Source organism: Bubalus kerabau, chromosome 6 (assembly GCF_029407905.1).
Source record: "Bubalus kerabau isolate K-KA32 ecotype Philippines breed swamp buffalo chromosome 6, PCC_UOA_SB_1v2, whole genome shotgun sequence".
NCBI lineage: Eukaryota > Metazoa > Chordata > Mammalia > Artiodactyla > Bovidae > Bubalus > Bubalus kerabau.
Window position 1 is genome coordinate 101,687,784 of NC_073629.1, and position 27,434 is coordinate 101,715,217.

The 27,434-nt window shown below is 39.2% G+C and overlaps 1 protein-coding gene across 3 annotated transcripts in view; it reads left to right on the forward strand.

The window, feature by feature from the left end:
• The first annotated feature begins 6,847 nt into the window (after positions 1-6,847).
• EIF2B3 (eukaryotic translation initiation factor 2B subunit gamma) overlaps positions 6,848-27,434 on the forward strand; it is a 117,160-nt gene continuing 96,573 nt past the window's right edge. For all 3 annotated transcript variants that reach the window (XM_055586073.1, XM_055586074.1, XM_055586075.1), the window contains exons 1-3: positions 6,848-6,975; positions 9,783-9,939; positions 19,365-19,513. In XM_055586073.1, the coding sequence (XP_055442048.1) occupies positions 9,792-9,939; positions 19,365-19,513 (297 nt within the window). In that variant the 5' untranslated portion in view covers positions 6,848-6,975; positions 9,783-9,791. The remainder of the gene's footprint in view (positions 6,976-9,782; positions 9,940-19,364; positions 19,514-27,434) is intronic.

Below are 27,434 nucleotides of genomic sequence, written 5' to 3' on the forward strand. Positions count from 1 at the left end.
TCTCAACAACTCTGTGAAGTAAGTACTATTATTCTACTCATCTCCAGATGAGAGACCTGGCCTGCATGCTCAGGTGTGTCTGACTCTGCAAGCCCATGGACTATGGCCCACCAGGCTTCTCTGTCCATGAGACTTTTCAGGCAAGAATACTGGAATGGGTTGTCATTTCTTCCTCCAGGGGATCTCCCTGACCCAGGGATCGAACCCACATCTCCTGCATCGTTAGGCAGACTCTTTACCACTGAGCCATCTGGGAAACTCAAGCAAAGATTAATTAACTTGCCCAGGGTAGGTAGTAAGTAATGAAGTTAGGATTTGGATGACAGTCTGCCAGCTCCAAAGCCTGCTGACGTGGTAACTAAGGCGCTGTGTCCTGAATATTAACCGCTTTGTTGTGTCAGGTGTTATAAATATGTCTTCTCAGCCTGTACTTTGCCATTTAATTTCATATATGTTCTTTTCTAATATACAAACTTTACAATTTTTATGAATTAAGTACTTCCCTGGTGGTTCAAACCTTTTCAGGTGGCGCATTGGGTAAAGAACCTGCCAGCAATGCATGAGACTCAGGAGATGTGGTTTCAATCCCTGGGTGGGGAAGGTCTCCTGGAAAAGGAAAAGGCAACCCACTGCACTATTCTTGCCTGGAAAATTCTATGGACAGGGGAGCCTAGTGGGCTACAGTACCTAGCATCGCAAAGAGTCAGATATGACTGAGTGACTAAGCACACACACAACGGTGGTCTGGTGGCTAAGACTCCGTGCTCCTAATGCAGGGGGCCTGGGTTCAATCCCTGGTCAGGGAACTACATCAATGCCACATGCTACAGCTAAGAGTTCATGTACCACAACTACAGACCTTTTGAATTTCACTTTTGCCATTATCACTTCTCATTTATTAGCTACACTTTCATTTTGTTGGCCAATTCTCAATTATCCTTTTTTTTTTAATGTCACATGGGTTTATCACTGGGAGACAAGAAATTAACACAGTTACAGTCTTTGCTGTCTGTGAATGAACTGAATAAGAGATATGCAGTTACTAATCACCAGCAGACTTTAAAAAGTGACATGAGGACTTCCCTGGTGGTCCAGTGGCTGAGACTCCATGCTCCTGATGCAGGAGCCCAGGTTTGGTCTCTGGTCAGGGAACTAGCTCCCACAAGCTGCAATTAAAGTTTCGCATGATGCAACTAAAGATCCCATGTGCTGCCCAATGTAGCCACATAAATACATATTTTATTTTAAAATTTTAATTAACAATACATTGTCTACCTATATTTAAAAAAAATTTTTAAGTGACATGATTGTTTTCTCATGATGCACATCCATCATTATCCAAGTTGATTCTGACAATTTTTTATATTATTCTCCTCTCCTTTTATGGAGGAGAGAATTCTTGGAGGAATTTATTCCACCATTTCTACTGATGTTGCCTGTTCCTTTTGTATTTATTTCTAAATTTATTAGATAGAAAGTTGTGGACAGATTTAAATGAGACACAGTTCCCAAATTTCAGTAACTTCTGTAAAACGCTAAAACTTTATGCTGTCAATATGGTGTTCTCCCTCTCCCTGTCCCTCCTCCCTGCCTAACTTTTTTCATTTTCCCAAAGTACTTATCACTTTTTAATATATGGCACTGTTTACTGATTTATTATTTAAACTTCTTTTTTACTTATGCTGCCTCTCCCAGCTAAGATGAAGGCTGGATCCTTTTTTGTTCACTAATATATCCTAAGAGCCCAAAACTATTCTCGGCACATAGTAGTCATTCAACAAATAGCTGTTAAATAAATGAACTGTGGCCCATAAACTGTACTTTGAAATTTAAAAACAAGGAAAATCAGATATCTGAAGGTTTTTCCAATAAAGGAAGAAAATTAAAAATTGATTAAATCACTTATTTTTAAAGTGATCAGTTTAAAGCATAAATATCCAGATTCTGACCTTCAAAACCACCAACAATGAAAATTCTATGTGCTTGAAAAGAAATATTGAATTCCTAATTAATGAAGGTTCTTTCCTAGCTCTATAAAAACACTGTAGCATCATTTGCTCTCTAACTTATCATGAATCTATTAGGAAGCTGCTGGGCTTATTTACAAAAATAAAGCAAAAATATTTTAGGACCTGAAATTGGTTGCCAAAGAAGAGTTTCTCTTTCCATTTTTATCCTTCACTCAGCACTCTAAAAATAATTCCCTGTCCCAGTGACATGTCCTCAGCCAGATGGAGTAGATGAATATTGTGATATGGCCAGTAAATTCCCAAAGAGAGATTTCTTGCAGACTGTGGGAAGACTATTTCTGAGCCAAGGTCCAACTTTTGAAAAGTTTCTTTTGTCTCCCACAGTTCAAAGCAAACTTAGAGCCTGACCTTCTTAAACGATTTCCCTACCACATACAGACACATACACATAAACATCCTTTGGGGGAAGAAATGTGAACAGGAAAGAAACAAACATTATAGGGAATAGTGTATTTGATAATCATTTATTAAATACTTCCCATGTGATTAATAATTAAAAATAAATAAAAGTAAATGAAAAGTAAATAATAAGAGTGAGGCTAGGCATGAGGGCTAATAATTACGATTAACTTAGTGAAAAGAAATGTTTAGAAGAGGTGTTGTCAGTGATCCAGGCCCTCAGCCCAGTTTTTGTACTACCAAATGGGATGACAAGGGAAAATTTATGAGAAATTTCTAATTCGCCCAATTATTATTTACTTAGCATGTCCCAGATTCTAAGATCTGCAAAGACCTCTCTCTGCAGATATAAAGTCTTTTTAGCAAATAAGATACAGTCTTTGTCCTCAGGGGGTTCCCAGTGTGATACAGAAAACCTGAAAAAGGAGAATGACAGTCCTTTGTGGTGAGTGCCATAATGTAAGAAGTAGAAGCAGTGGGAGCCGGCAAGAAATCCACAAGGCAACAGTTCTTAAAATATGCTCCATGGACCTCAGCAATTTCCCAAGACCCTTTCAGGGGGTCTGTTGAGTTAATATTACTTTCATAATAATACTGAAATTCTGCCTCTTTCACTGTATTGATATTTGCACTGATCATGCAAAAGCAATGCTGGATAAAACTGCTGGTGCTTTAGCATCAATCAGAGCAGTATTGATGCTGTATTAATACTGCTATACAGAGCCAAACTGTATTAATGGTCCCTGTATTCTTCACTGCCACAGGCTTACCATAAAAAAACTAAAAAATAATAAAACAAAGTAAGTTCTACCTAAGAATGTCTTTGATGAGGCAATAAAATAATTTTATTAAATCTTTGTCCTTGAGCACACGTCTTTTTAATATTCTATGTGATGAAATGGGAAGTACACATGTAACACTTCTGTGCATACGAAATAAGTATGATGACTGTCTCCAGAAAACTTGTGCCATCGTTTCGTTTGTGAACTCCTGCTTTTTTCACAGAACACTGTATTTTCTCAAAAGAACAACTGACAAACTGGACGAAATTTATCAAGATGAGTGAAGTAAGCCTGTCATTTCAAGGAAAACCACTAACAATGATGATATCTGAGCTTTCAAGAGAAAAGAAGTTTGGGAAACTTGTCCCAAGCTTGCCAGCATTCTTAAGGACTTTATCTGTCTATCTGTTTATTTATTGGCTGTTCTGGGTCTTCATTGCTGCACACAGGCTTTCTCTAGTTGCAGAGACTGAGGGCTATTCTTCATTGTGGTACACGGGCTTCTCATCGTGGTGGCTTCTCTTGTTGCAGAGCACAGGCTCTAGAGGCACAGGCTTCAGTAGCTGTGGAGCACAGGCCTAGTTGCTCCATGGCATGTGGAATCTTCCTGGACCAGGGATCAAACCCCTGCCCCCTGCACTGGCAGGCAGGTTCTTATCCACTGTACCACCACAGAAGTCTCCATTAAGGACTTTTCTAATGATTGGTGGTGGTATTAACAAGTGTGATTTTAAAAATATTGTATAATGAGTCAACATTGGGAAGATCTGCATAATTTAGTGAATCAATATTTTACAAATGAGCAATGCATCAAGTTGCAAAATCATACATGGGTAAAATGCCTATTCAAAATGCAAGTATTATAACAGTACAAAATGTTCATTGATACAAATGATTCTATATCACAACTAATCGTTAACAAACTACCATTTCTTGAGTTTAGTGTGTAGTACTGAAGAATACTCACAATTATTTGACAAAGACTATTAAAATCTCTTTCTTTTTTCCGACTATGTATCTGTGTGAGGTCAGGTTTTCATCACCCCAAACCATATATCACAACTGATGGGAAAATTCAGCTGTTCTCTATTAAGCCAGACATTAATGAGGTTTGCAAAAGAAAGATGAAACCATTGCATTCTTCTCACTAAATTTTTTCTTTTGAAAACATAGTTGTTTTCAATAAAGTGTTACTGTTACCATGTAATGGTTTTGTTTCTATTTTTTATGAATTAATGTTTTTAAAATTTCTGTTTGAATTTTTAATATGGTTGGTATCGACAGATTCAACCTATACAAACAAAAGCTCTTTGAAGCTTCCGATAATTTTTAAGACTGTAAAGAGTCCAGAAACCAAAACATACTGCTCCAAGGGAATAATTTAAAGTGAGTTTAAATTGAAGTAATCCTTCAACTACTTCCTTTAACTAGAGGAGAAAGTCCTCCAGTTCCCTGAAAACATTTGCTAATTTAAACATGAGCATTTAAAATGGATGCCAGATATGAGGTTGAATGCTGTTCTTACTTCATAACTAGTTCTGACCTCAAAACCATGCTGTAATTCCCAAGGCTTCTGCTTGCTTGAGCTAATACCAAAGAGAGAAAGAATCTTGCTGCAGAAGGAAATGGTAATCAAGTTTCAGGTCTCCTGTGGCCAAAGCAATCATTCCATGGCTCCCTTTACCAATTCAGTGTTTAGAGCTAAGTAATTTTCCAATAACTCATCACCAGCATTCTAAAGTGAAAGAGAGGCAGGGCACAGATAGGCTAGTTTTATGGATGTAGCCACAGGACTTTTTTTTTTTCCAGTATGTTCTAGGCTGAGCTCCTACTCTTCTGGCTGAAAGTCGGGGGGAAAGTACAAGTCCTGTCTTTCTTGGTGATTGTTGTAGTCCCACTATCTAGGATCTCAGACACTGGTTGGCACATATTAGGCATGCAATAAATATTGTTGAATGAAGTCAAATTCCTTTATTTTTATTGCAGAAGTTAGACTCCGCTTCCTAACTGGCAGGGAGCTAAGGTAACTAAAGTTTTAACAGATGGATAGAGGACTTCCCTGGTGGTCCAGTGGTTAAGAATCCACCTGCCAATGCAGGGAACATGGGTTTGATTCCTGGCTGGGAAAGATTCCACGTGGCACTGAGCAGCTAATCCTGTGTGCCACAACTGCTAAAGCCCTCGTGCCTCAGAGCCTGTGCTCTGCAACAGAAGAAGCCACGGCATCGAGAAGCCTGTGCACAACAAGCAAGAGTAGCTCCACTCACCCAACCAGAGAAAGCCCTTGCACAGCAACAGAGATCCAATGCAGCCAAAAATAAAACAAATACTTTTTTTTAATTAAAGAAATATTATTAAAAGAGATGGATAGAAAAAGAGGAAGCTTCCAAAAGAGAGAACGACCATTGTTCCTGTTATTCAATGTAGTTTACGGAATCCCCTGGTGGTCCAGTGGTTAGGACTCCATGCTTTCACTGCCAAGGCTTAGGTTCAATTCCTGGTTGAGGAACTAAGATCGCTTGAGCCCAGCAGCGTGGCCAACAAAACAGAAACCACACAACCCCCACCCAAAACCACATAATGCAGCTTAACAATCTTTCTTTAAAATGTACTGCTTAAAACAAAACAAACAAAAAAGAATTATTTTATTGTTATCTCACAATTGTTGGAGTCTAGACTCAGCTGTTTGGGTTCTCCATCCGGATGTTGCAGCTTCTTAACTGGTCTCTGGAAGCAGAGATTCTATTATCAAAACAGCAACCACAGTGATCCTTTAAAAGCCTGTTATATCACTGCTCCTCTGCACAAGTCAAGGTCCACACAATGCCTACAAGACCCACAGGATCTGAATTCTCCACCTTCTCCCCCATTGTCTCTCTGGCTTCCTCTGCCGTCATCCACTCTCCCCCAGCTCACTTTTCTTCAGCTCTGTTGGCTTCTTTGTTGTTCTCTGAAGTTGCCTTCTCTCTCCAAGTCCTTTGCACTTGCTGGCTAGTCTTCTTGGAAGGCTCTTACCCAAGATATTCATTTGACTCACTCTCTCCAAGCCACTGTTCACTATCACCATCACAGTGCTGCTAAGTCGCTTCAGTAGTGTCTGACTCTGGGCAACCTTATGCACTGTAGACCGCCAGGCTCCTCTGTCCATGGGGTTTTCCAGACAAGGATACTGGAGTGGGTTGCTATGCCCTCCTCCAGGGGATTTTCCCCACCATTACAGTGAGATCTTCCCGAATCCCACACTCTCGACCAACTTTTGATGGCTAAAGGTGGATGTTTTCCATACCATAATAATCTGGTTCAGAAAGCCAAGGCTGAGTGGCCACATTAGACCTCACTGGACATAGAAAACCTTGGCAATCCTTGGTGATTTCTCCACTGGTCAGCCCTAAACCGCAGCTCCCAATGAGCTGTCCTTCCGCAGAGTGGTAGTAGGGACCAGGTCTTAGAAGGAGAATTGCCTGAAGGAAGAGACTGTGACTAGTTCCCCCGCAACGTGAGGGACGCTCAGTGGGCGTTGGTAACTTGTGAATGAATGAAAAGGCTCCGGCGGCCCCGCCTCCTCTACTCCTCCCCTCCTCCCCGTGGCGCCCTTCTCCGCCGTCATCTATTACTCGGTGCTCGTTTTCTTCTCTGCGGGCCTGCCCAGCGCGTTCCATCGATCTGCCCGGCCATCGTGCGCCTGCGCCTTTTGGCTGTCAGTCGGCGGCGGCGTGGGGAGCGCGGGGAGCGCTGGGAACCGTGGCGGCGCGCGGGGACCTGAGGTAAAGCTGCGGCTTCTGCGCTGCCAGGCCGCGCACGAGCGGGCTGGCGGGGGGAGCCGCGCGGTGGAGGCCGCCGAGCCTCACTTCACCGGAGGGAGGCGGGCTCCTCAAGCCTTGCAGAGGAGGGCCCGAGGGGGTGGCAGGGGTGCAGAGCCCGAGTCGCCAGCTCGAGTGCCTCCCGGACCTGGCCGCGGAGCCAAGCGGCCGAACTAAAAGGAAGCTCGGGGAGCATCCGAGCCAGCCACCTTGTGCAAAAGTTGAGGAAATTGTTTCAGGGAGGGGAGGATCTGGAAGTCACAGCGAGTGAGCACCGGACGCCCTGCGCACAGTGCCTGATCCTTTCCACTTAAAAGTCCTTCGTTCTTTTATTCTGTTTTTGGTTGTTTTAGGTGCAAGATACAAATACAAAGAGCAATACAATAAAGTCTGGCTGAGAGATCAGTTGTGATTTGGGGTTTTTATCAATTTACAAAGGGAGAAGGCAATGAGGGCTGTATCGGAGGCAGGTTGAAGATGCCATGAACACCCTCTCTAAAGCCTGAGTGGCTAGCGAGTTTTTGCCTTGATTCCCATCGCTCAGAGTCGTGGCAGTGACATTGAGACATTTGTCAGGCTGCCTGGTATCAGTTATGTTCATGATTATCACCCAGAGCCTCATTGAGAGCAGGAACCTCAGATCCTAGTGACCTGGGTTATGTCCCTTCTGCACATGTTTGAACTTGACGCTTACTCTGGGTTGTTGTGAGGTTCACAGATGCTCATTCCACGAGTACTGACTGAATGCCTGGCATCTGACAGGAATTATGTCAGGTACTGGGGATACAGCGATGACAGTTAAGGAACTCAAAGGAAATAGACATTTAAATAAACAGGCAGATGGACTTCCCTGGCTGTACAGTGGTTGAGACTCCACACTTCAATGCAGGGGCAGTGGGTTCCATCCCCGGGGGTGGGTTGGGGGAGAGGGGAGTAAGATCCTACATGCCACACTGTGGCAGCCAAGAAATAATAAAAATTAAAATGGGCAGTGAATCCTGAAAGGTAGAGATGATCTGTATATAGAATGGAAGCCTTTAAGGAGAAAAGAGTTACTTCTCTGAGAGGGTGGGAAGGGATAAGAATGTCTTTATACACAAGGTGATTCTTCAATTGAGTCTTTAATTGGTGATTACATACTGGACACAGGAGAAAGGCAACTAAGGAAGCAAGAATAGCGATACAGGGACCAGAATTATGCAACAGCATGGTTCAGCTGGCACAGAAAGTTTCCATGACCTGTCTATTATCAAAAACTTATATAATGCTTGTCATTGTTTTGTGTGCTTTACTTGGGTTACTTATTTAATATTTATAACAACTCTGTGAAGTAGAAACTAATTATCCTCACCTTAGAAAATTAAGAAAATGGAGGCTTGGGAAAGGTATGTAGCTTGCCCTGGATCATACAGCTAATTCATGGTAGAGCTAGAATTAAAATCCAGGCAGTCTAGTTAAAGGGCCTGTGAACTTAACCACCAGGCTCTTTTCTAGAAACTGAGGACGCTGAGTTTTAAATGTCAGGCCCCTGGTTACCTCACCTGTAAGTGACAGAACCAGAACTCAAACTCAAGTCTTTTAACTCTTAAGGATCCAGTGTTAATACTTTTCATAGTAACATCAGATGTTATGAGATTTATATAATGCCAGATTGAAGTTAAATACCAATCTGAGGCAGTGCCTGCTGGAATTGAAAGTACCATATCTTTACGTTGTGGATGTTGTGTAAGAGCCTTTACTTTGTGCTGGGGTGTATGGGGTGTGTGTGTTGCAGTTTAGATACTGATGTGAGGAGCCCAGGACTGATCAAAATTATGATAAAGGAGCAACATTATTGACCAGTTTGGTGTTAAATACATTTTTGTTTCCAGAGCATTGAATTTCACTTTGTTTTTAAAAGGTTACATCATTTGTTGTAAGTCAAATAGTACTTCTATTTTAAATCAATAAGGATTTGTGAGCTTTTAATGTGCCTCTCTTCTGTGGTAGGAGCTGTAAAGAGATTTTTTTGAATGTCAAACACTTTAATTTATCACCTTGAGTCTGAAAAGAAGAAATTAACTTGGTTTATTTCTGTAATTGGGCTCTGCAAACCTAAGTTAAGATACAAGCCTACATTTGAGTTTATAGTGTTATATTTCAAGTTGGGGGTAATGAAAAAATGGGAGCAGGTGGCTGAATTAATAGAAGCATCTTAAGTCATTTCATACTTTTCAGAGATCTAATGTGCTTGTCTTTGTGCTATTAATTCTAGTCAGAAGTTTTAAAATTTTTTTCAGGGAATACAGACTCACATATCAGAAACCAACTTGGTAAACTCTTACTCCTTTAAGAGTCAGCTCAAGCATCACTTTCCTATAAAACCTTCCCTATGTTTTCTAGGAAGACTTAGGTGTTATTGTCACTATATATGCCTACTGTACCTTAGATATATCCCTGTCATGGTATTAATGATGTTGTATTGTAATTTACTGCATTTGTCTTCTCTTAATTGCCAACAACTCAAGAGCAAGAGCCAGATTTTTGTTTTATTCATGTCCCCCCCTCTAGCCCATAATCCCAGGCTGGAAATGAGAGTATTTATCAGTAAGAGAATAGGATAAATGTGATGTTTATACTGTGGCTAAGGAGTCTTTCTTATTCTGGTTATTGGTGTTGGAAATGACATGTTTGTCATAAGTGAATATCAATAACCTAAATAAAAATAAGATTAATACTGTGTGTACATTGATTTTATTACATTTTTCTCTTGGTTTTCTCTGTGATTACAGTTTTTAAAAATGGAATTTCAAGCAGTTGTAATGGCAGTTGGAGGGGGATCGCGAATGACAGACCTGACTTCCAGTATTCCCAAACCTCTGCTTCCAGTCGGCAACAAACCTTTAATTTGGTACCCACTGAACCTGCTTGAGCGTGTTGGATTTGAAGGTGAGTCATGGCAATGAGATATACTCACAAAACTTTTAGGGTTCTTTATCCTAGTAATTTGTTAGCTTTATGAGGGTGAGAGAAATGAATGAAAGAAGACTAGGACTCAATGTTGGCTGGAGACTGGCCTCTTTAAATTAGAAACTTTGGAGTACTCTATTGCTGTGTGAAAAAGGTTGAGAAGATAGTGCTAAGTGTTTCTTTTTTAGAGCTGGTCTCCACAGTGATCCAAGATAACCCTGGAAGGATATCAGAACATAATATGAGAACGACCACATGCCTCATAGTATTTACTGAGAACCTGTATGTGCCAGGTAGTATATTAAACACTGGAGTACGGAATTGAAAAGGTTAACTCAAGCCCTGATTTCTAGAACCTTAAAGTCTAGTGGAGAGATACACATGTAAACAGATTATCATTGTGTAATGTGATAAATGTTATAACAGAGGCACATTATAAGTGCTTGTTATTAATATAAGGAAGATACTGTTTGAACTTGAGAGATTCACAGAAAACTTTACAGAGTAGCTGACCCTTGAATTGACTCTTGGAAAATAGATTGACATTCTGACCAGTGTGGAAGAAGTATTCCATACAGAAGTAGTAAATTTTGCAGAGATAGAGTCATGATCAGCACATATTCTCGCAACGACTTTTCTTTTCTTTTTTTTATAACTACTTTTCATTTTATGTGGCTGTAACATCAGTGTGTATTCTCTGGTGGCTCACTGGTAAAGAATCTGCTTGGCAATGCAGGAGATTCAGGTTTGATCCCTTGGTTGGGAAGATCCCCTGGAGAAAGAAATGGCAACCCACTCCAGTATTCTTGCCTGGGAAATCCCATGGACAGAGGAGCCTGGTGGGCTCTAGTCCATGGGGTTGACAAAGAGTCGGACATGACTTAGTGACTAAACAACAACAGCAATATCGAGCGTAAGAGGGAAAAAATGTAATGAGAGAAATAAACAGGCATTACACTGTGAAGGGCCTTGTATTCCATGTTGAGGAATTTAGATTTTTTTTTTTCTTGAAAGCAGTGGGAAATCAGTGAAGAGCCTTTTTTTTTGGCTGTGCCACAAGGCATGCGGGATCCTAGTTCCCTAACCAGGGATCAAACCCATGCCCTCTGCAGTGGAAGCACAAGGAAGTCTTGAAAGGATTATTAAACTGAAGTTTAAAATGGTTAAATTCATGTTTTTGCTACTCTTAAGTCCTTTGTATCTTTATATAAATTTCAGAATCAGCTTATCAATTTCTACAAAAATACTTGCTAGAATTTTGATTAAGACTGAATTGAATCCATATATCAGTAGAAAGAGAATTCACATCTTAACAGTATTGAGCCTTCTGATTGAGGAGCATGATATAGCTCTCCTTTTAATTAGGCCTTTTGTAATTTCTCTCAACTTACACAACTACTCTGTAGTTTTCAGTGTATAGGACTTACACATATTTTATTATATTTATTTGTTCAGTTCAGTTCAGTCGCTCAGTTGTGTCCGACTCTTTGTCACCCCATGGACCGCAGCACGCCACGCCTCCCTGTCCATCACCAACTCCCGGAGTTCACCCAAACCCGTGTCCATTGAGTCTGTTATGCCATCCAACCATCTCATCCTCTGTTGTCCCCTTCTCCTCCTGCTCTCAATCTTTGCCAGCATCAAGGTCTTTTCAAATGAGTCAGCTCTTCGCATCAGGTGGCCAAAGTATTGGAGTTTCAGCTTCAACATCAGTCCTTCCAATGAACACCCAGGACTGATGTCCTTTAGGATGGGCTGGTTGGATCTCCTTGCAGTCCAAGGGACTCTCAAGAGTCTTCTCCAACACCACAGTTCAAAAGCATCAATTCTTTGGCACTCAGCTTTCTTCACAGTCCAACTCTCACATCCATACATGATCACTGGAAAAACCATAGCCTTGACTAGATGGACCTTTGTTGGTCAAGTAATGTCTCTGCTTTTGAATATGTTGTCTAGGTTGGTCATAACTTTCCTTGCAAGGAGCAAGCATCTTTTAATTTCATGGCTGCAATCACCATCCACAGTGATTTTGGAGCCCAGAAAAATAAAGTCAGCCACTGTTCCCACTGTTTCCCCATCTATTTGCCATGAAGTGATGGGACCAGATGCCATGATCTTAGTTTTCTGAATGTTGAACTTTAAGCCAACTTTTTCACTCTTCTCTTTCCCTTTCATCAAGAAGCTCTTTAGTTCTTCACTTTCTGCCATAAAGTTGGTGTCATCTGCATATCTGAAGTTATTGATAGCTCTCCTGGCAATCTTGATTCCAGTTTGTGCTTCCTCCAGCCCAGCATTTCTCATGATGTACTCTGCGTGGTTCATGTATTGCTGAAGCCTGGCTTGGAGAATTTTAAGCATTACTTTACTAGCGTGTGACATGAGTGCAATTGTGTGGTAGTTTGAGCGTTCTTTGGCATTGCCCTTCTTTGGGATTGGAATGAAAACTGACCTTTTCCAGTCCTGTGGCCACTGCTGAGTTTTCCAAATTTTATGGCATATTGAGTGCAGCACTTTCACAGTGTCATCTTCCAGGATTTGAAATAACTCAACTGGTATTCCATCACCTCCACTAGCTTTGTTCATAGTGATGCTTCCTAAGGCCCACTTGACTTCACATTCCAGGATGTCTGGCTCTAGGTGAGTGACTACACCATGGTGATTATCTGGGTCGTGAAGATCTTTTTTGTATAGTTCTTCTGTGCATTCTTGCCACCTCTTCTTAATATTTTCTGTTTCTGTTAGGTCCCTACCATTTCTTTCCTTTATTGTTCCCATCTTTGCATGAAATGTTCCCTTGCTATCTCTAATTTTCTTGAAGAGATCTCTAGTCTTTCCCATTCTATTGTTTTCCTCTATTTCTTTGCACTGATCGCTGAGGAACGCTTTCTTATCTCTCCTTGCTATTCTTTGGAACTCTGCATTCAAATGGGTATATCTTTCCTTTTCTCCTTTGCTTTTCGCTTCCCTTCTTTTCACAGCTATTTGTAAGGCCTCCTCAGGCAGCCATTTTGCTTTTTTGCATTTCTTTTTCTTGGGGATGGTCTTGATCCCTGTCTCCTGTACAATGTTACGAACCTCAGTCCATAGTTCATCAGGCATTTTGTCTATCAGATCTAGGCCCTTAAATCTATTTCTCACTTTCACTGTATAATCATAAGGGATTTGATTTAGGTCATACCTGAATGGTCTAGTGGTTTTCTCCACTTTCTTCAATTTCAGTCTGAATTTGGCAATAAGGACTTCATGATCCGAGCCACAGTCAGCTCCTGGTCTTGTTTTTGCTGACTGTATAGAGCTTCTCCATCGTTGGCCACAAAGAATATAATCAATCTTATTTTGGTGTCGACCATCTGGTGTTGTCCATGTGTAGACTCTTCTTTTGTGTTGTTGGAAGAGGGTGTTATCATAAATGGTAATTATTTCAATTTCCAGAAAATTCATTGCTAGTACATAAAAACATAGCTTTTTTATGCTGCCCTGTATCCTACAACTTTGCTAAATACACTTATTATTAACTCTGGCAGCCTTTTGTGGATTCCTTAGGATTTTTTACACTTTTACCTAATTGACATTTATAGGACATGCCACCTAGTAAAGCAGAATGCACAATTCTTTTCAAATGCTAAGAACTTTTACCAAGATAGACTGTATTTTTTTGAAATAAAACAGGTCTCAATAATTCTTTGAAGATTAAAATAATACAAAATATATTCTCTAACCACAGTAGAGTTACATTAGAAATCAATAACATACAGGTATCAAGAGAATCCCTAAGTATTTGGAAATCAAACCACATATTTGTACATAACCCAAAGAAGAAACCACAAAGGAAATTTAAAAAACAATTTTATTAGAGTATAGTTGATTTACAGTATTGTATTAGTTTCAGGTGTACAGCAAAGTGAATCAGTTATACATACACATATATCCACTCTTTCTTTAGACTCTTTTCCCATATAGGCCATTACAGAGTACTGAGTAGAGTTCCCTGTGCTATACAGTAGGTTCTTATTAGTTACCTATTTTATATAGTAGTGTTTCTACGTCAATCCCAAACTCCCAGTTTATCCCTTCTCCCTCTTTGCCCCCTGGTAGCCATAAGTTTGTTTTCTACATCTGTGGCTCTGCTTCTATACAGACTTCATTTGTATTCCTTTTTTTTAGATTCCACATATAAGCAATATCATATGATGTTTATCTGTCTGTGTCTGACTTACATGACTCAGTATGACAGTCTCTAGGTCCGTCCATGTTGATACAGACGGCATTATTTTGTTCTTTTTTATGAGTGAGTAATATTCCACCAAGTATATATATGACATCTTCTTTATCCATTCCTCTGTTGATGGACGTTTTGGTTGTTTCCATGTCCTGGCTATTGTAAATAGTGCTGCACTGAACATTGAGGTGCATGTATCTTTTTTTTTAGGTATCTTTTTGAATTGTGGTTTTCTCTGGGTATATGCCTAGGAGTGGGATTACTGGGTCATATGGTAGTTTCAATTTTGAGTTTTTTTAAGAAACCTCCATATTCTTCTCCATGGTGGCTGTACCAATTTGCATTCCCACCAACCATGTAGGAGGGTTCCCTTTCCTCCACACCCTCTCTAGCATTTATTGTTTTTAGATTTTTTTGGGTGATGGTCATTCTGACCAGTGCCAGGTGATAGCTCATTGTAGTTTTCATTTGCATTTCTCTAATAATTAGTGATGTTGAGCATCTTTTCTTGTGCTTTTTGGCCATCTGGCCACAAGGGGAATTAGAAAATGTTTTTAACTTACTGAAAATGAAAATTCAATGTTTTAAAATTTGAGGGATGTAGCTAAAGCAATGTTTAGAGAAAATTTTATAACATTAAGTTCTCTGTTAGAAAAGAAATGTCTCAAATTATCATCTAAGTTTCTACTTTGACAAACTGGAAAAAGAAAAGCAAATGAAACTCAAGTAGAAAGGAGATAAAAATGGTAAGAGTAGAAGTAAGTGAAATAGAAGCCAAAAGCATTAGAGAAAATCAGTAAAACCAAGAGGTGATTCTTTGAAAAAAAATATCAATAGAATTGTTAAATCTTTAGTTAGACTGATCAAAAAAAGGGGAGAAGACACAAATTACTAATAACAGGAATGAAAGATGAAACATCGCCACAAATCCTACAGACATTAAAAGTTAATAAGCAAGAGAGTTCCTTGGTGGTCTAGTGGTTATGATTCTGCACTTTCACTGCCATGGCCCAGGTTCAGTCCCTGGTGGGGAATTGAGATACTATAGCCATGCAGCGCAGTCAAAACAAGCAAACAAACAAAAAAGATAATATGCAAATGTGAACAACTTTATGGTAGTAAATTTGAAATACAGATTTTTTTAAAAATTGCTTTAGGAGCTGTATGAAGAATTAGTGTGAGGGGGTCAAGACTATAAGCAAGGAGATGAGTTAAGAGATTGATACAAAAGTCCATGCTAACAACAAAGAAGGCCTGAACTAAGGCATTAGTGCTAAGGATGGTGAAGAAGGCCTATTTGGGAAAGTTGTTGATTCATGGGGAGGGGTAGTAGAAAGAAAGGGATGAGTTCCCTCTACTTTCTGCTTAGGTAAGTAACTAAGTGGATGGTGATGTCAGTAATAGGAGAGGAAATGTAAGACAATGAACAGGTTTGAGCGAAGACAGTGAGTTTGGCTTTGGCCACAATGAGTTTGAGGTGTCCTTTGGTTAGATATAGCAGATTAGAGATAGATATAGCAGATGGAGGTGGTGCCAGATCCTGGGCCCTAGGCTTATGATCCAATGTTTATTCCACTCATACTTTCTTGAGACAGACCCATGAACACTTCTTTGCAGTGGTCTATATGATATTGACATTGAAATGTGTTTTAGAAAAGATTTTCTTTTTAGAACTCAGTATCACAGGTGAATGACACATCTTAATACACTTTTAAATATACTACTTTCCTTTAGTAAGTTCTTATGGCTTTGTCATCTATCACTTTTTTTTTCCTCTTGCTATATATCTTTAGTTATATTTGGGGATAGTCTTTTGTGGTATATTAAATGCCTGTTATATAGAAAATTCCTTCTGAATGAGGCTAACTCAGAATTTGGAGAATGACTTCTAAACATGATATTCTGGAGTTGATCTATAAACTCTTTGTTCATTCTGTTCATATAGTTCATTATTTTAGGAAGTTCATAGCCCTGCTTAGCATTAGTCTGTCCATAATGAATAGCAAGGAGAGAGAAAGCCTTCCTAAGTGATCAATGCAAATAAATAGAGGAAAAAATAGAATGGGAAAGACTAGAGATGTCTTCAAGAAAATGAAGAGATACCAAGGGAACATTTCATGCAAAGATGGGCACAATTAAGGACAGAAATGGTAGGGACCTAACAGAAGCAGAAGATATTAAGAAGAGGTGGCAAGAATACACAGAAGAACTGTACAAAAAAGATCTTCACGACCAAGATAATCATGATGTTATGATCACTCACCTAGAGCCAGATATCCTGGAATGTGAAGTCAAGTGGGCCTTAGGAAGCATCACTACAAACAAAGCTAGTGGAGGTGATGGAATTCCAGATGAGCTATTTCAAATCCTAAAAGATGATGCTGTTAAAGTGCTGCACTCAATATGCCAGCAAATTTGGAAAACTCAGCAGTGACCACAGGACTGGAAAAGGTCAGTTTTCATTCCAATCCCAAAGAAAGCCAATGCCAAAGAATGCTCAAACTACCGCACAATTGCACTCATTTCTCATGCTAACAAGGTAATGCTCAAAATTCTCCAAAATAGGCTTCAACAGTACATGAACCGTGAACTTCCAGATGTTCCAGCTGGATTTAGAAAAGGCAGAGGAACCAGAGATCAAATTGCCAACATCCGTTGGATCATCGAAAAAGCAAGAGATTTCCAGAAAAACATCTACTTCTGCTTCATTGACTATGCTAAAGCCTTTGACAGTATGGATCACGACAAACTGTGGAAAATTCTTAAAGAGATGGGAATATCAGACCACCTTACCTGCCTCCCAAGAAATCTGTATTCAGGTCAAGAAGCAACAGTTAGAACTGGACATGGAACAATGGACTGATTCAAAATTGGGAAAGGAGTATGTCAAGCCTGTATATTGTCATCCTGCTTATTTAACTTCTATGCAGAGTACATGATGCAAAATGCGGGGCTGGATGAAGCACAAGCTGGAATCAAGATTGCCAGGAGAAGTAACAATAACCTCAGATATGCAGATGACACCACCCTTATGGCAGAAAGTGAAGAGGAACTAAAGAGCCTCTTGATGAAAGTGAAAGAGGAGAGTGAAAAACTCAACATTCAAAAACGAAGATCATGGCATCTGGTCACTTCGTGGCAAGTAGATGGGGAAACAGTAGAAACAGTGACAGGTTTTATTTTCTTGGGCTCCAAAATCACTGTAGATGGTGACTGTAGCCATGAAATTAAAAGATGCTTGCTCCTTGGAAGAAAAGCTGTGACAAACCTAGACAGCATATTAAAAAGCAGACACATTACTTTGCTGACAGAGGTCCGTCTGGTCAAAGGTATGGTTTTCCCAGTAGTCATGTGTGGATGTGAGAGTTGGACCGTAAAGAAGTCTGAGTGGGGAAGAATTGATGCTTTTGAAGTGTGGTGTTGGAGAAGACTCTTGAGAGTCCCTTGGACTGCAAGGAGATCCAACCAGTCAATCCTAAAGGAAATCAGTCCTGAATATTCATTGGAAGGACTGATGCTGAAGCTGAAGCTCCAATACTTTGGCCACCTGATGTGAAGAACTGACTCAGTGGAAAAGACCCTGATGCGGGGAAAGATTGAAGGCAGGAGGAGAAGGGGACGACAGAGGATGAGATGGCTGGATGGCATCACTGACTCGATGGACATGAGTTTGAGCAAGCTCCATGAGATGGTGATGGACAGGGAAGCTTGGTGTGCTGCAGTCCGTGGAGTCGAAAAGAGTCAGACATGACTGAGTGCCTGAACAGAACTGACTGGTCCAATTATGAGACTGACTGTCCCATGTTTATAGTTAACTCCCTTCACTCGACCTAAAATCTCTCCACTGTATGGAAATGTCACCTTCTTGAAATCCCAAACAGTGTCAGTCACCCTGTCCTCTATGTTTTCATCACATTTCGTTTTTCTATCTCAGTACCTTTTAAGGTCTGCTTTATGCTGTAGTTAGTGGCATGTTAGACTTATCTTCCTGAGATCAGGTACTGTGTCTAATTCATCTCTGTAACATCAGCATTTTATATATGGTATATACTAAATTGGACTTGAGTTCATCATGGCCTGCCTCAAAAGCCATCCCTTCCATGAAGCCTTCCTTAACCATTTTCATGTCTAAAATTTCATGTTACGTTTCTTAAGAATAGGAGCCATGTTTAGTTCATTTCTGAATTCTCAGTGCCTGTTTGGCCTTTACATATTAAATATAATTGTATTTGTTGGTTGAATGAGTGAGTTAATGACTGAAAGAAAGCTAAGTGGGAAAAGGAAGAAAGAAGGAAGGAAGGTTAAATGATATGAAAAAGAAAGGAAGAAAGAAAAGAAGAAAGTGAAAAAAAGAATGATTATAGTGAAAGGAAGAGATAATTGAGCACTATCATGAAACACATAGAAATTGTTACACTTTAGAGATGCTAAAATCTAATCTTCAGATATCTGCAACACATGTTATATTGCAGTGGATTACATTACCCTGCCAAAGATCCATGACAGAACCCCAAGTTTTTGTTAATTGATGGCTATATGGATAAGGTGAAGGCATCTATTACATGGAAATTGTCTGTTACTGGATTCATTATGATCATCAGTGAAACACTAATAGCAATCTGATGGGAAGTGGTGATAGCTCTTTCTTTGTAGTGAATGAAGTTGTAAAATGTGATCCCAGGATTTCCCTGGTGGTCCAGTAGTTAAGACTCCATGCCTCCAATGCAGGGGACACAGGTTCAATCCCTGGTCAGGAGAACTAAGATCCCACATGCAGCGTGGCGCGACCAAAAATTAAAACTAGAATAGAATAGAATCTCATTGGCATATGGTTTAATAAGTGCTCTTTTGCATTCTTTATGTCAGGAAGAAGTGGTGTTTAATATATTAACATGTTTTATCTTAGATCTCTTGCTTACTGGTTTTATGTACGCTGAACAAAATCACTTCATATCTTTTAGTCCAAGTTTCCTCATTTGTAAAATGGAGGAAGTTTTACAATTTTTAAATAATTTGCTGTAAGAATTAATTGAGAAGATGCATGTAAAGTGTGTTGCAAAATCTCAATAATATTAGCTGTCATTACTAAATCCAGAAACAGACCAAATCTAATTGAAGTAGTATAACCATTGTCTAAATGAATGAGAGTTTTTGCACTTTTCCTTCCTTTTTTTTCATGCTATAGAAGTCATTGTCATTACAACCAAGGATGTCCAAAAGGCTTTGTGTGCAGACTTCAACAAGATGAAAATGAAGCTAGATATTGTGTGTATTCCTGATGAAGCTGACATGGGAACTGCAGATTCTCTGCGCCACATATATCAGAAACTTAAGGTGAAAAACTGTTTATTGATTTTTTTTATTTGTTGAAAATAAATATCATCTTGTTTTCCCAATGCATTGCAGTTTACAATGTGTTTTAAAAAATATATTCTAGTACCCCATACTTTGTTGCCCATGTTTCAGCTGCTGTTTAGTTTTGTTACTAGTAAAGATTTAGACACTCAGTTGTCACAGTCACTAGTTTCCAGTATTTTTCAGTCATACTACATCTTTATAAAAAAGATACATTTCTAATGTACTTCAGAAGATTCCATTTATATAAAGTTCATGAATAAGCAAAACTTATGTATAGTAGGGGCTTCCCTGGTGGCTCAGCTGGTAAAGAATCTGCCTGCAATGTGGGAGACCTGGGTTCGATCCTTGGGTTGGGAAGATCCCCTGAAGAAGGGAAAGGATACCCACTCCAGTATTCTGGCCTGGAGATTCCATGGACTGTATAGTCCATGGGGTGTCAAAGAGTTGGACATGACTGAGCAACTTTCACTTTCATTTTCATGTATAGTAATAGAAATCAGACCACCAACTGACTCTGCCGATGAGAGATTGAGTGGAAAGAAATAGGAATAAACTTTAAAAAATTTCGGCTCCTTCACATGATAGTATTTGAAAGTTTAGTCTCCTTTAATTAAGCAACTAACATGAGTGGGCTTCCCTGGTGGCTCAGTGGTAAAGAATCCGCCTTCCAATGCAGGAAACACAGGTTTGATCTCTGATCTGGGAAGATTCCACATGCCTGAGGGTAACTAAGCCCAGGCTCCACATCTGTTGAGCCTGTGCTCGAGAATCTGGGAACCGCAACTACTGAGCCCACGTATCACAGCTACTGAAGCCCCCAAGCAGTAGAGCATGCTCCACAGCAAGAGAAGTCACCACAATGAGAAGCCTGAGTACCTCAACTAGAGAGTAGCCCCCGCTTGCTGCAACTAGAGAAAAGACCGTGTAGCAATGAAGACCCAGCACAGCCAAAAATAAATAAATAATAAATAAAATTATTTAAAAAATGATATAGCAGGTAAATAAAAATTAAAAAATTATATAGCGACCCTATGGATATGAGGATGCAGTCTCCCCCATGGTTTGTGGCACATAAACTGAGAAAGATCCACTGTTGACTATTCTAAAATTGATGTCCTTTGGAAAAAATTCATTCTGATAATGTTGCCATCTTGTTTGAGTTGGGGAGCAAAATTTCTCCTACTATTTCTGGTGATTGCAAACAGATATATTAATACTTTCTGCCTATCTGTGCACCAAAGAGCAAAAAATTAATGCAGATATTTACATGGCCTTTCCCTTCCTTTGCATGTGTGCTCAGTTGAGTCCAACTCTTTGCAACCCTGTAGATTGTAGCCAGTTTTTTATTCTTGTCCAGGCAAGAATGCAGGAGAGGGTTGCCATTTCCTACTCCAGGGCATCTTCCCGACCCAGGAATCAAACCCTCATCTCTTGAGTCTCCTCTTTTACCACTGAGTCACCAGGGTATGTGTATACACAGTGCCCATTTACTGTGTATAAATGTATTTTACGTTTATATACAGTAAAATACAGATATTAAGTATATAGTTTGATGAGTTTTGACAGTTATATACACTCAGATTGTGCTGTGGCTCAGTTGCTCAACGTGTACAACTCTTTGTGACCCCATGGGACTGTAGTCTGCCAGGCTCCTCTGTCCATGGGGATTCTCCAGGCAAGAATACTGGAGTGGGTTGCCATGCCCTCCTCCAGGGGATCTTCCCAATCCAGGGATCAAACCCAGGTCTCCCACATTGCAGGTAGATTCTTTACCATCTGTGCCACTAGGTTATCATTATCCAAATCTAGAACATTTCAATCACCTCTCACAGTTCCTTTGTGCTTCACTTTAGTTAATCCTCCACCTTTAACGTCAACTGCTATTCTGATTTCTGTCACCATATGTTAATTTTGCTTGTTCATGAACTATATATAAATGAAATCATATAATTTTATTTTGGTTTCTTTTGTTCAACATAGTATTTTTCAAATTCATATTATTACTAGTATAACTAGTTTGTTCTTATTTATTGCTGAGTAGTATTCCATTGCGGAGAAGGCAATGGCACCCCACTCCAGTACTCTTGCCTGGAAAATCCCATGGACGGAGGAGCCTGGGAGGCTGCAGTCCATGGGGTCGCTAAGAGTCGGACACGACTGAGCGACTTCACTTTCCCTTTTCACTTTCATGCATTGGAGAAGGAAATGGCAACCCACTCCAGTGTTCTTGCCTGGAGAATCCCAGGGACGGGGGAGCCTGGTGGGCTGCTGTCTATGGGGTCGCACAGAGTCGGACACGACTGAAGCGACTTAGCAGCAGCAGCAGCAGTATTCCATTGAATAAGAATACCACTATTTACCCATTTTTCTGTTGATGGTCATTTGCATTGTTTCAGAATTTTAGATATTATGAATAAAGCTGTTATGAACATTGTTCTACAGATCTTTTTGTAAAAATATTACAGTTTGAAAAAAATTACATTATAGTTTGTAGGATATACTGTATTGAGAAATGCCAGATAGTTTTCTAAGTGGTTGTACATTTTATACTTCTGTCAGCAGTGTATAAGAAGTGCATTTGCTTCACATCTTCATCAACACTTGGTACTGTCAATCTTTTTAATTTTAACCATTCTAATGTAACACTATCTCATTGTGGTTTTAATTTGCATGTCCCTGATAATAATGATGCTGATCACATTTTCATGTGATTATTGACCATTTGTTTATCTTCATGGAATGTCTATTCAAGACATTTGCCTTTTTTTTTTCAGTTTTTATTATAGATTATAGAAATTCTTTGTATATTATAGATACAAGCCTTTTGTCAGATATGTGTTGTGAATATTTTCTGCCAGTCTCTGGCTTGCCTTTTTATATTCTTAATGGTGACTTTGATGGCCAGAAGTCTTAAATGTTGATGAAATCCAAATTACCGATTTTTTCTTTTATGGTTAGTGCTTTTTTTTTTTTTTTTTTTTTTGCCATACCATGAGGCATGCTGGATCTTAGTTCCCCAACCAGGAGTTGAACCTGTGCCCCGTGCAGTGGAAGCATGGAGTCTTAGCCACTGAACTGCCAGCAAAGTCCCCTGTGGTTGGTGTTTTTTGTATCCTAAGAAATCTTTGCTTACCCTACGCATAAAAAGATATTCTTTTGTGTTTACATCTACAAGTTTTATAGGAATAAAGGTTTACTTTTTTCTGTATGAATATTCAGTTGTTCTTGCATCATTTGTTAAAAAGACTTTGCTTTCCCCATTGAGTTGCTCTGGTGCCTTTTATGTGTGTGCTATTTCTCTTCTCTTCTTTGTTCCATTGGTCTGTTTGTCTTGTCTCCTTCCGTACTACATTTAATAAAGTCTTGAGTATCTTAACTTTATAAAGTTGGTCTTGAAATCAGGTACTATAAATCTGCCAACTTTGTTCCTTTTCCTTAAGATTGCCTTGATTATTTTAAGTCCTTTGCATTTCCACATAAATTTTAGAATTAGTTTGCCAGTTTTTAGCCAGAAAAACGCTTTCTGGGATTTTGATTGGCATGGCACTGAATCTTTTGGTCATTTTGGGGGAGAATTGACATCTTAATATTGAATCCTTGGACATCTACTCATTTAGATTGCCTGTAATTTCTCTCAGTAGTGTTTTTTAAAATAATTTTCAGTATAGATATTTTGAGCATCTTTCAGTAATTTTATTCCTATTTCATCAGTTTGATAATATTGTAACTAGTACTTTTCATTCTATTTTCTAATTGTTTATTACTTGTATATAGCCACACAGCTGGATTTTATGTATTAGCCTTTTACCCCATAACTTTCTTAAATTGTAGATTCTTTAAGATTGTCTATATACAGCATGTTGCTTGCAAATAAAAACAGTATTACATCTTCCTTTTTAATCTTAATGCCTTTCATTTCTTTCTATTGTCTTATTTCCCTGGCCAGGGCTGCCAGAAGTTCAGTGTATATAGACATTTCCTTTTACTTTTTGGCCTTCTTTTGTCTTTCTGTGCTTTCATACAAGTAGATTTTGGTGCTTCTGATCAGAAGGGAGATCTCTAATACTATCATGTTGGGTGTGTGGCTTTCTTGAGTACAGTTTCTTACTTAGGGAAGAAATGGAGGATTTCTCTAAGATAATGAGAAGAGAACTGTGTTCTTTCACAGGGTTAGATGCCAGGTTTACCAAGAAGCTTAGGGTGTTTAGTGGTCTTCCCAGGAGCTGTTTTAGTTACTGTCTAAAAGTTTAGTATGGAGGTATAAACTAGACTCTCTATTCCCTAATCTGTAGATCTTAGAAATGTTATTTTTGCCCTAGTCTGGAACTGGAGATCCTGGGAGTTCCATGCAAATAAGTTCCTATAACCCTTAGAGGCTTAGGGGCAACTATTAATAAATAGGAGAGGGCATGAGGTAAAGAGTAAAGTAACTGCCAAAAGGACATTTTATTCCCAAGCCATTACCTCTTCTTATGGTTTTGATCACTTCTTATTTTAGGGCTCCTCCTCATCCCTGAGATCAGAATCCTCATTAACTCATTCTGCTGCTGCTGCTGCTGCTGAGTCGCTTCAGTCATGTCCGACTCTATGCGACCCCATAGACGGTAGCCCACCAGGCTCCCCCGTCCATGGGATTCTCTAGGCAAGAACACTGGAGTGGGTTGCCATTTCCTTCTCCAATGCACGAAAGTGAAAAGTGAAAGGGAAGTCGCTCAGTTGTGTCCTACTCTTCACGACCCCATGGGCTGCAGTCTACCAGGCTCCTCCGTCCATGGGATTTTCCAGGCGAGAGTACTGGAGTGAGGTGCCATCGCCTTCTCTGTTAACTCATTCTTCACGGTCTCATTTCTTTTCCTTCCTTACTCCTGTTTCCACATCACTTACACAGCATCCTTTACCTATACTCCTACCTCTGAGCTTTCTTAAGTTGTGACTTTGACTAGCAGGTCTCTGCTCTCTTTGCTATCTCTGCTTGGTTTCTCTTGTACCAGTGACTCCTGAAATCCTGGCTTTGTCACGTCAGCTTGCATTCTGACCTGGAGTAGAAGGCAACAGAACTGACCTGTGGAGGAACATAAGTAGCCTCCTGAATAACCATTAAGAACAAAGTCAAACTTGAGCCAAAATTCAGAACTGTCTGATTGGGATCAACGTGAACTTGTAGGAAGCGCAATGGAAATACATATAAACAGTTGAAGAGTTGAGACAGCCTGAGGAGGCAGTTGTTTGCTAAGGGATGACAAGTAGCTCCTTAAGGGAGAAAGTAACACCTCCAGCTGTGCTGTGGTTTAAAAGCAGTGCTTCTTTGAGCCAATTTATTTCTCTTCCCTTTTGCTCACAAGAAAGAAGTGAAAAAGTGAAGTCACTCAGTCGTTTCTGACTCTTTGCAACCAACCCCATGGACTGTAGCCTACCAGGCTCCTCCGTCCATGGAATTTTCCAGACAAGAGTACTGGAGTGGGTTATCATTTCCTTCTCCAGGGGATCTTCCCAACCCAGGGATTGAACCCAGGTCTCCCGCATTCCAGGCAGATGCTTTACCATCTGAGCCACCAGGGAAGCCTAAAAGGCGACTTCCTAAACATTGATTCTTTTTCAATAAGATTTTTGGTAGATAAGAATATTACCTTTGAGTTTTGAGTTTATTAGCTTTTGGTTCTTTTATTTCTACCCACTTCCTACAGATTGAGTTCCTCAGATTTTACTGTGAGGTTATCCCATGTGGTTTCTGCTTTTCTCACAGAAAGACCACAGTAGTATATTAGCTTTATTTGGCTTCTTTGTTTAAAATGTATTTTACCATTTTAATTTACCATCTTTGTCATTTGCATTGCATTTGCTAAATGTATATTCTTATAGATTATTGGAGGTGGACATCATATCTGCTATGTTGTATTCTTTCAACATATTTCATTTGGTTTTATCCTTGTGGCATTCTTTGCTCCTTCATTTTGCCTTATCTCATCATACAATTTCACTGATTTACTGGCTTATCACTTTTTATTTCAGCTGCCCAAACCTCTTTCTCTGACTTATCAAAAGAGATTATTGGCTCATTCATTCTCCCAGGTCCTGGGTTAGTGAGCTCCATTTTTATAACTGGTGCTGATAATATAAAAGTACTTAGATTTTGTATTTTCTTCATAGTAGTATTTCATATTTATCAGACTGACGAAGGATTCAGTCTTACCTATGTCTGAACAAACTTTGTCCTACTATTTCTGGTGACTGCAAACAGATGTATTAATATTTTCAACTTACCTGTACACTAAAGAACAAAAAATTCAGATATGTACATGGCCTTTCCCTTCCTTTGTGGGCGTGCTCAGTTGTGTCTGACTTTTTGCACTCCTATGGACTGTAGCCCTCCAGGCTCCTCTGTCCATGGAATTCTCCAGGCAAGAATACTGGAGTGGGTTGCCATGCCCTCTTCCAAGGGATTTTCCTAGCCTGGGGATTGAACCCGCATCTCTTATGTCTTCTGCATTGGCAGGCAGATTCTTTACCACTAGCGCCACCTGGGACAATACAGTATCATTAACTATAGTCACCAAGTTGTACATTGCATCTCCATGACTTACTTATTTTATAACTAGAAGTTTGTACCTTTTAGCTCCCTTTGCCTATTTCGCTTACCTCCCACTGCTGACCTCTGGCAACTACTAGTCTATTCTTTGTAACTATGAACTTGGCTTTGTTGTTGTTTATTTGTTTTTAGATTCCATGTGTAGGTGAGATTATATGGTGTTTGTCTTTCTCTGTTTGACTTATTTTAGTTAGCATATGCCTTTAAGTTCCATCCATGTTGTTGCAAATGCCAAGATTTCACTATTTTTAATGGCTGAATAATATTCCACTGTATGCATATACCACATTTTCTTTATCCATTCATTTGTCCATGGACACAAGTTGTTTACATGTTTTGGCAGCTGTATATATGCTGCAGTGAACATTGGCTAACTTCCTTCTCTTTTTCAGTATTTTCTTGTAAACTGGAGTTTGGATCTAAATTTTAATTAGATTCAGTGTCAACTTTTTTTGACAATAATACTTCATGTGTTTACTTCATATTACTTTATATTCAGAAATGAAATCAGATATTTCTTTTAAAAGCCTTGATTTTGATTATGATGTCAGTCTTAATAAAGTGGTTAAAGAAACAGCTCAAATGGTTTCTTTTTGTGGAACACGTTTATGGACTACAATCTGGGCTCTAGGAGAAATAGAAGCTTTTAAATTTTATTGAAATTGATTTTTCAGTTTTTCTTTTATGGTTTGTGATTTCTGGTTTTTGCTTTAGAAATTATTCCCTATTTTAATAGCTTAAAAGAGATTTTCTTAAAATTTCATATAAAAGTTTAATCTTGCCTCTTACATTTGAGGCTCTAATTCACTTAGAATTTCTCCATTTATTTTAGTCTTTTAAAACATATCCCAATAAAGTTTTATAATTTTCTTCATAAAAATCTTATTTACCTTTTTTAGGTTTGTTCCTAGATTGTTTTCATGCTCTCTTTTTGTTAGTTTATATATTGTATATGCAAACAATATACATATATATATATATAATTTAAAGAGTCAAATAGTTACAAGACTTAGTAAATAACAAGGGTCTCCTGCACTGTCCTTCCTTGTTTATTATTCTTACTTTTCAGAAGCAACTGCTTTCAGCTCTTCTTTTTTTCCTTCTGATAATGCCCTCAATATTTCTAAGTCCCATATTTATAGTACTGTTTTCTTTAAGTTTTAGACAATATCTATTGTAATGCACTATGGAAAGTAAGGATTTGACTCATTTAGCACCTTGTCTGCCCTTCTCCAATGTACATAAGCTCCCCCTTTCTTAATCTCCCAATAAAGTAGCATCAAAGTTCTTATTAAATCAATTATGAGGGAC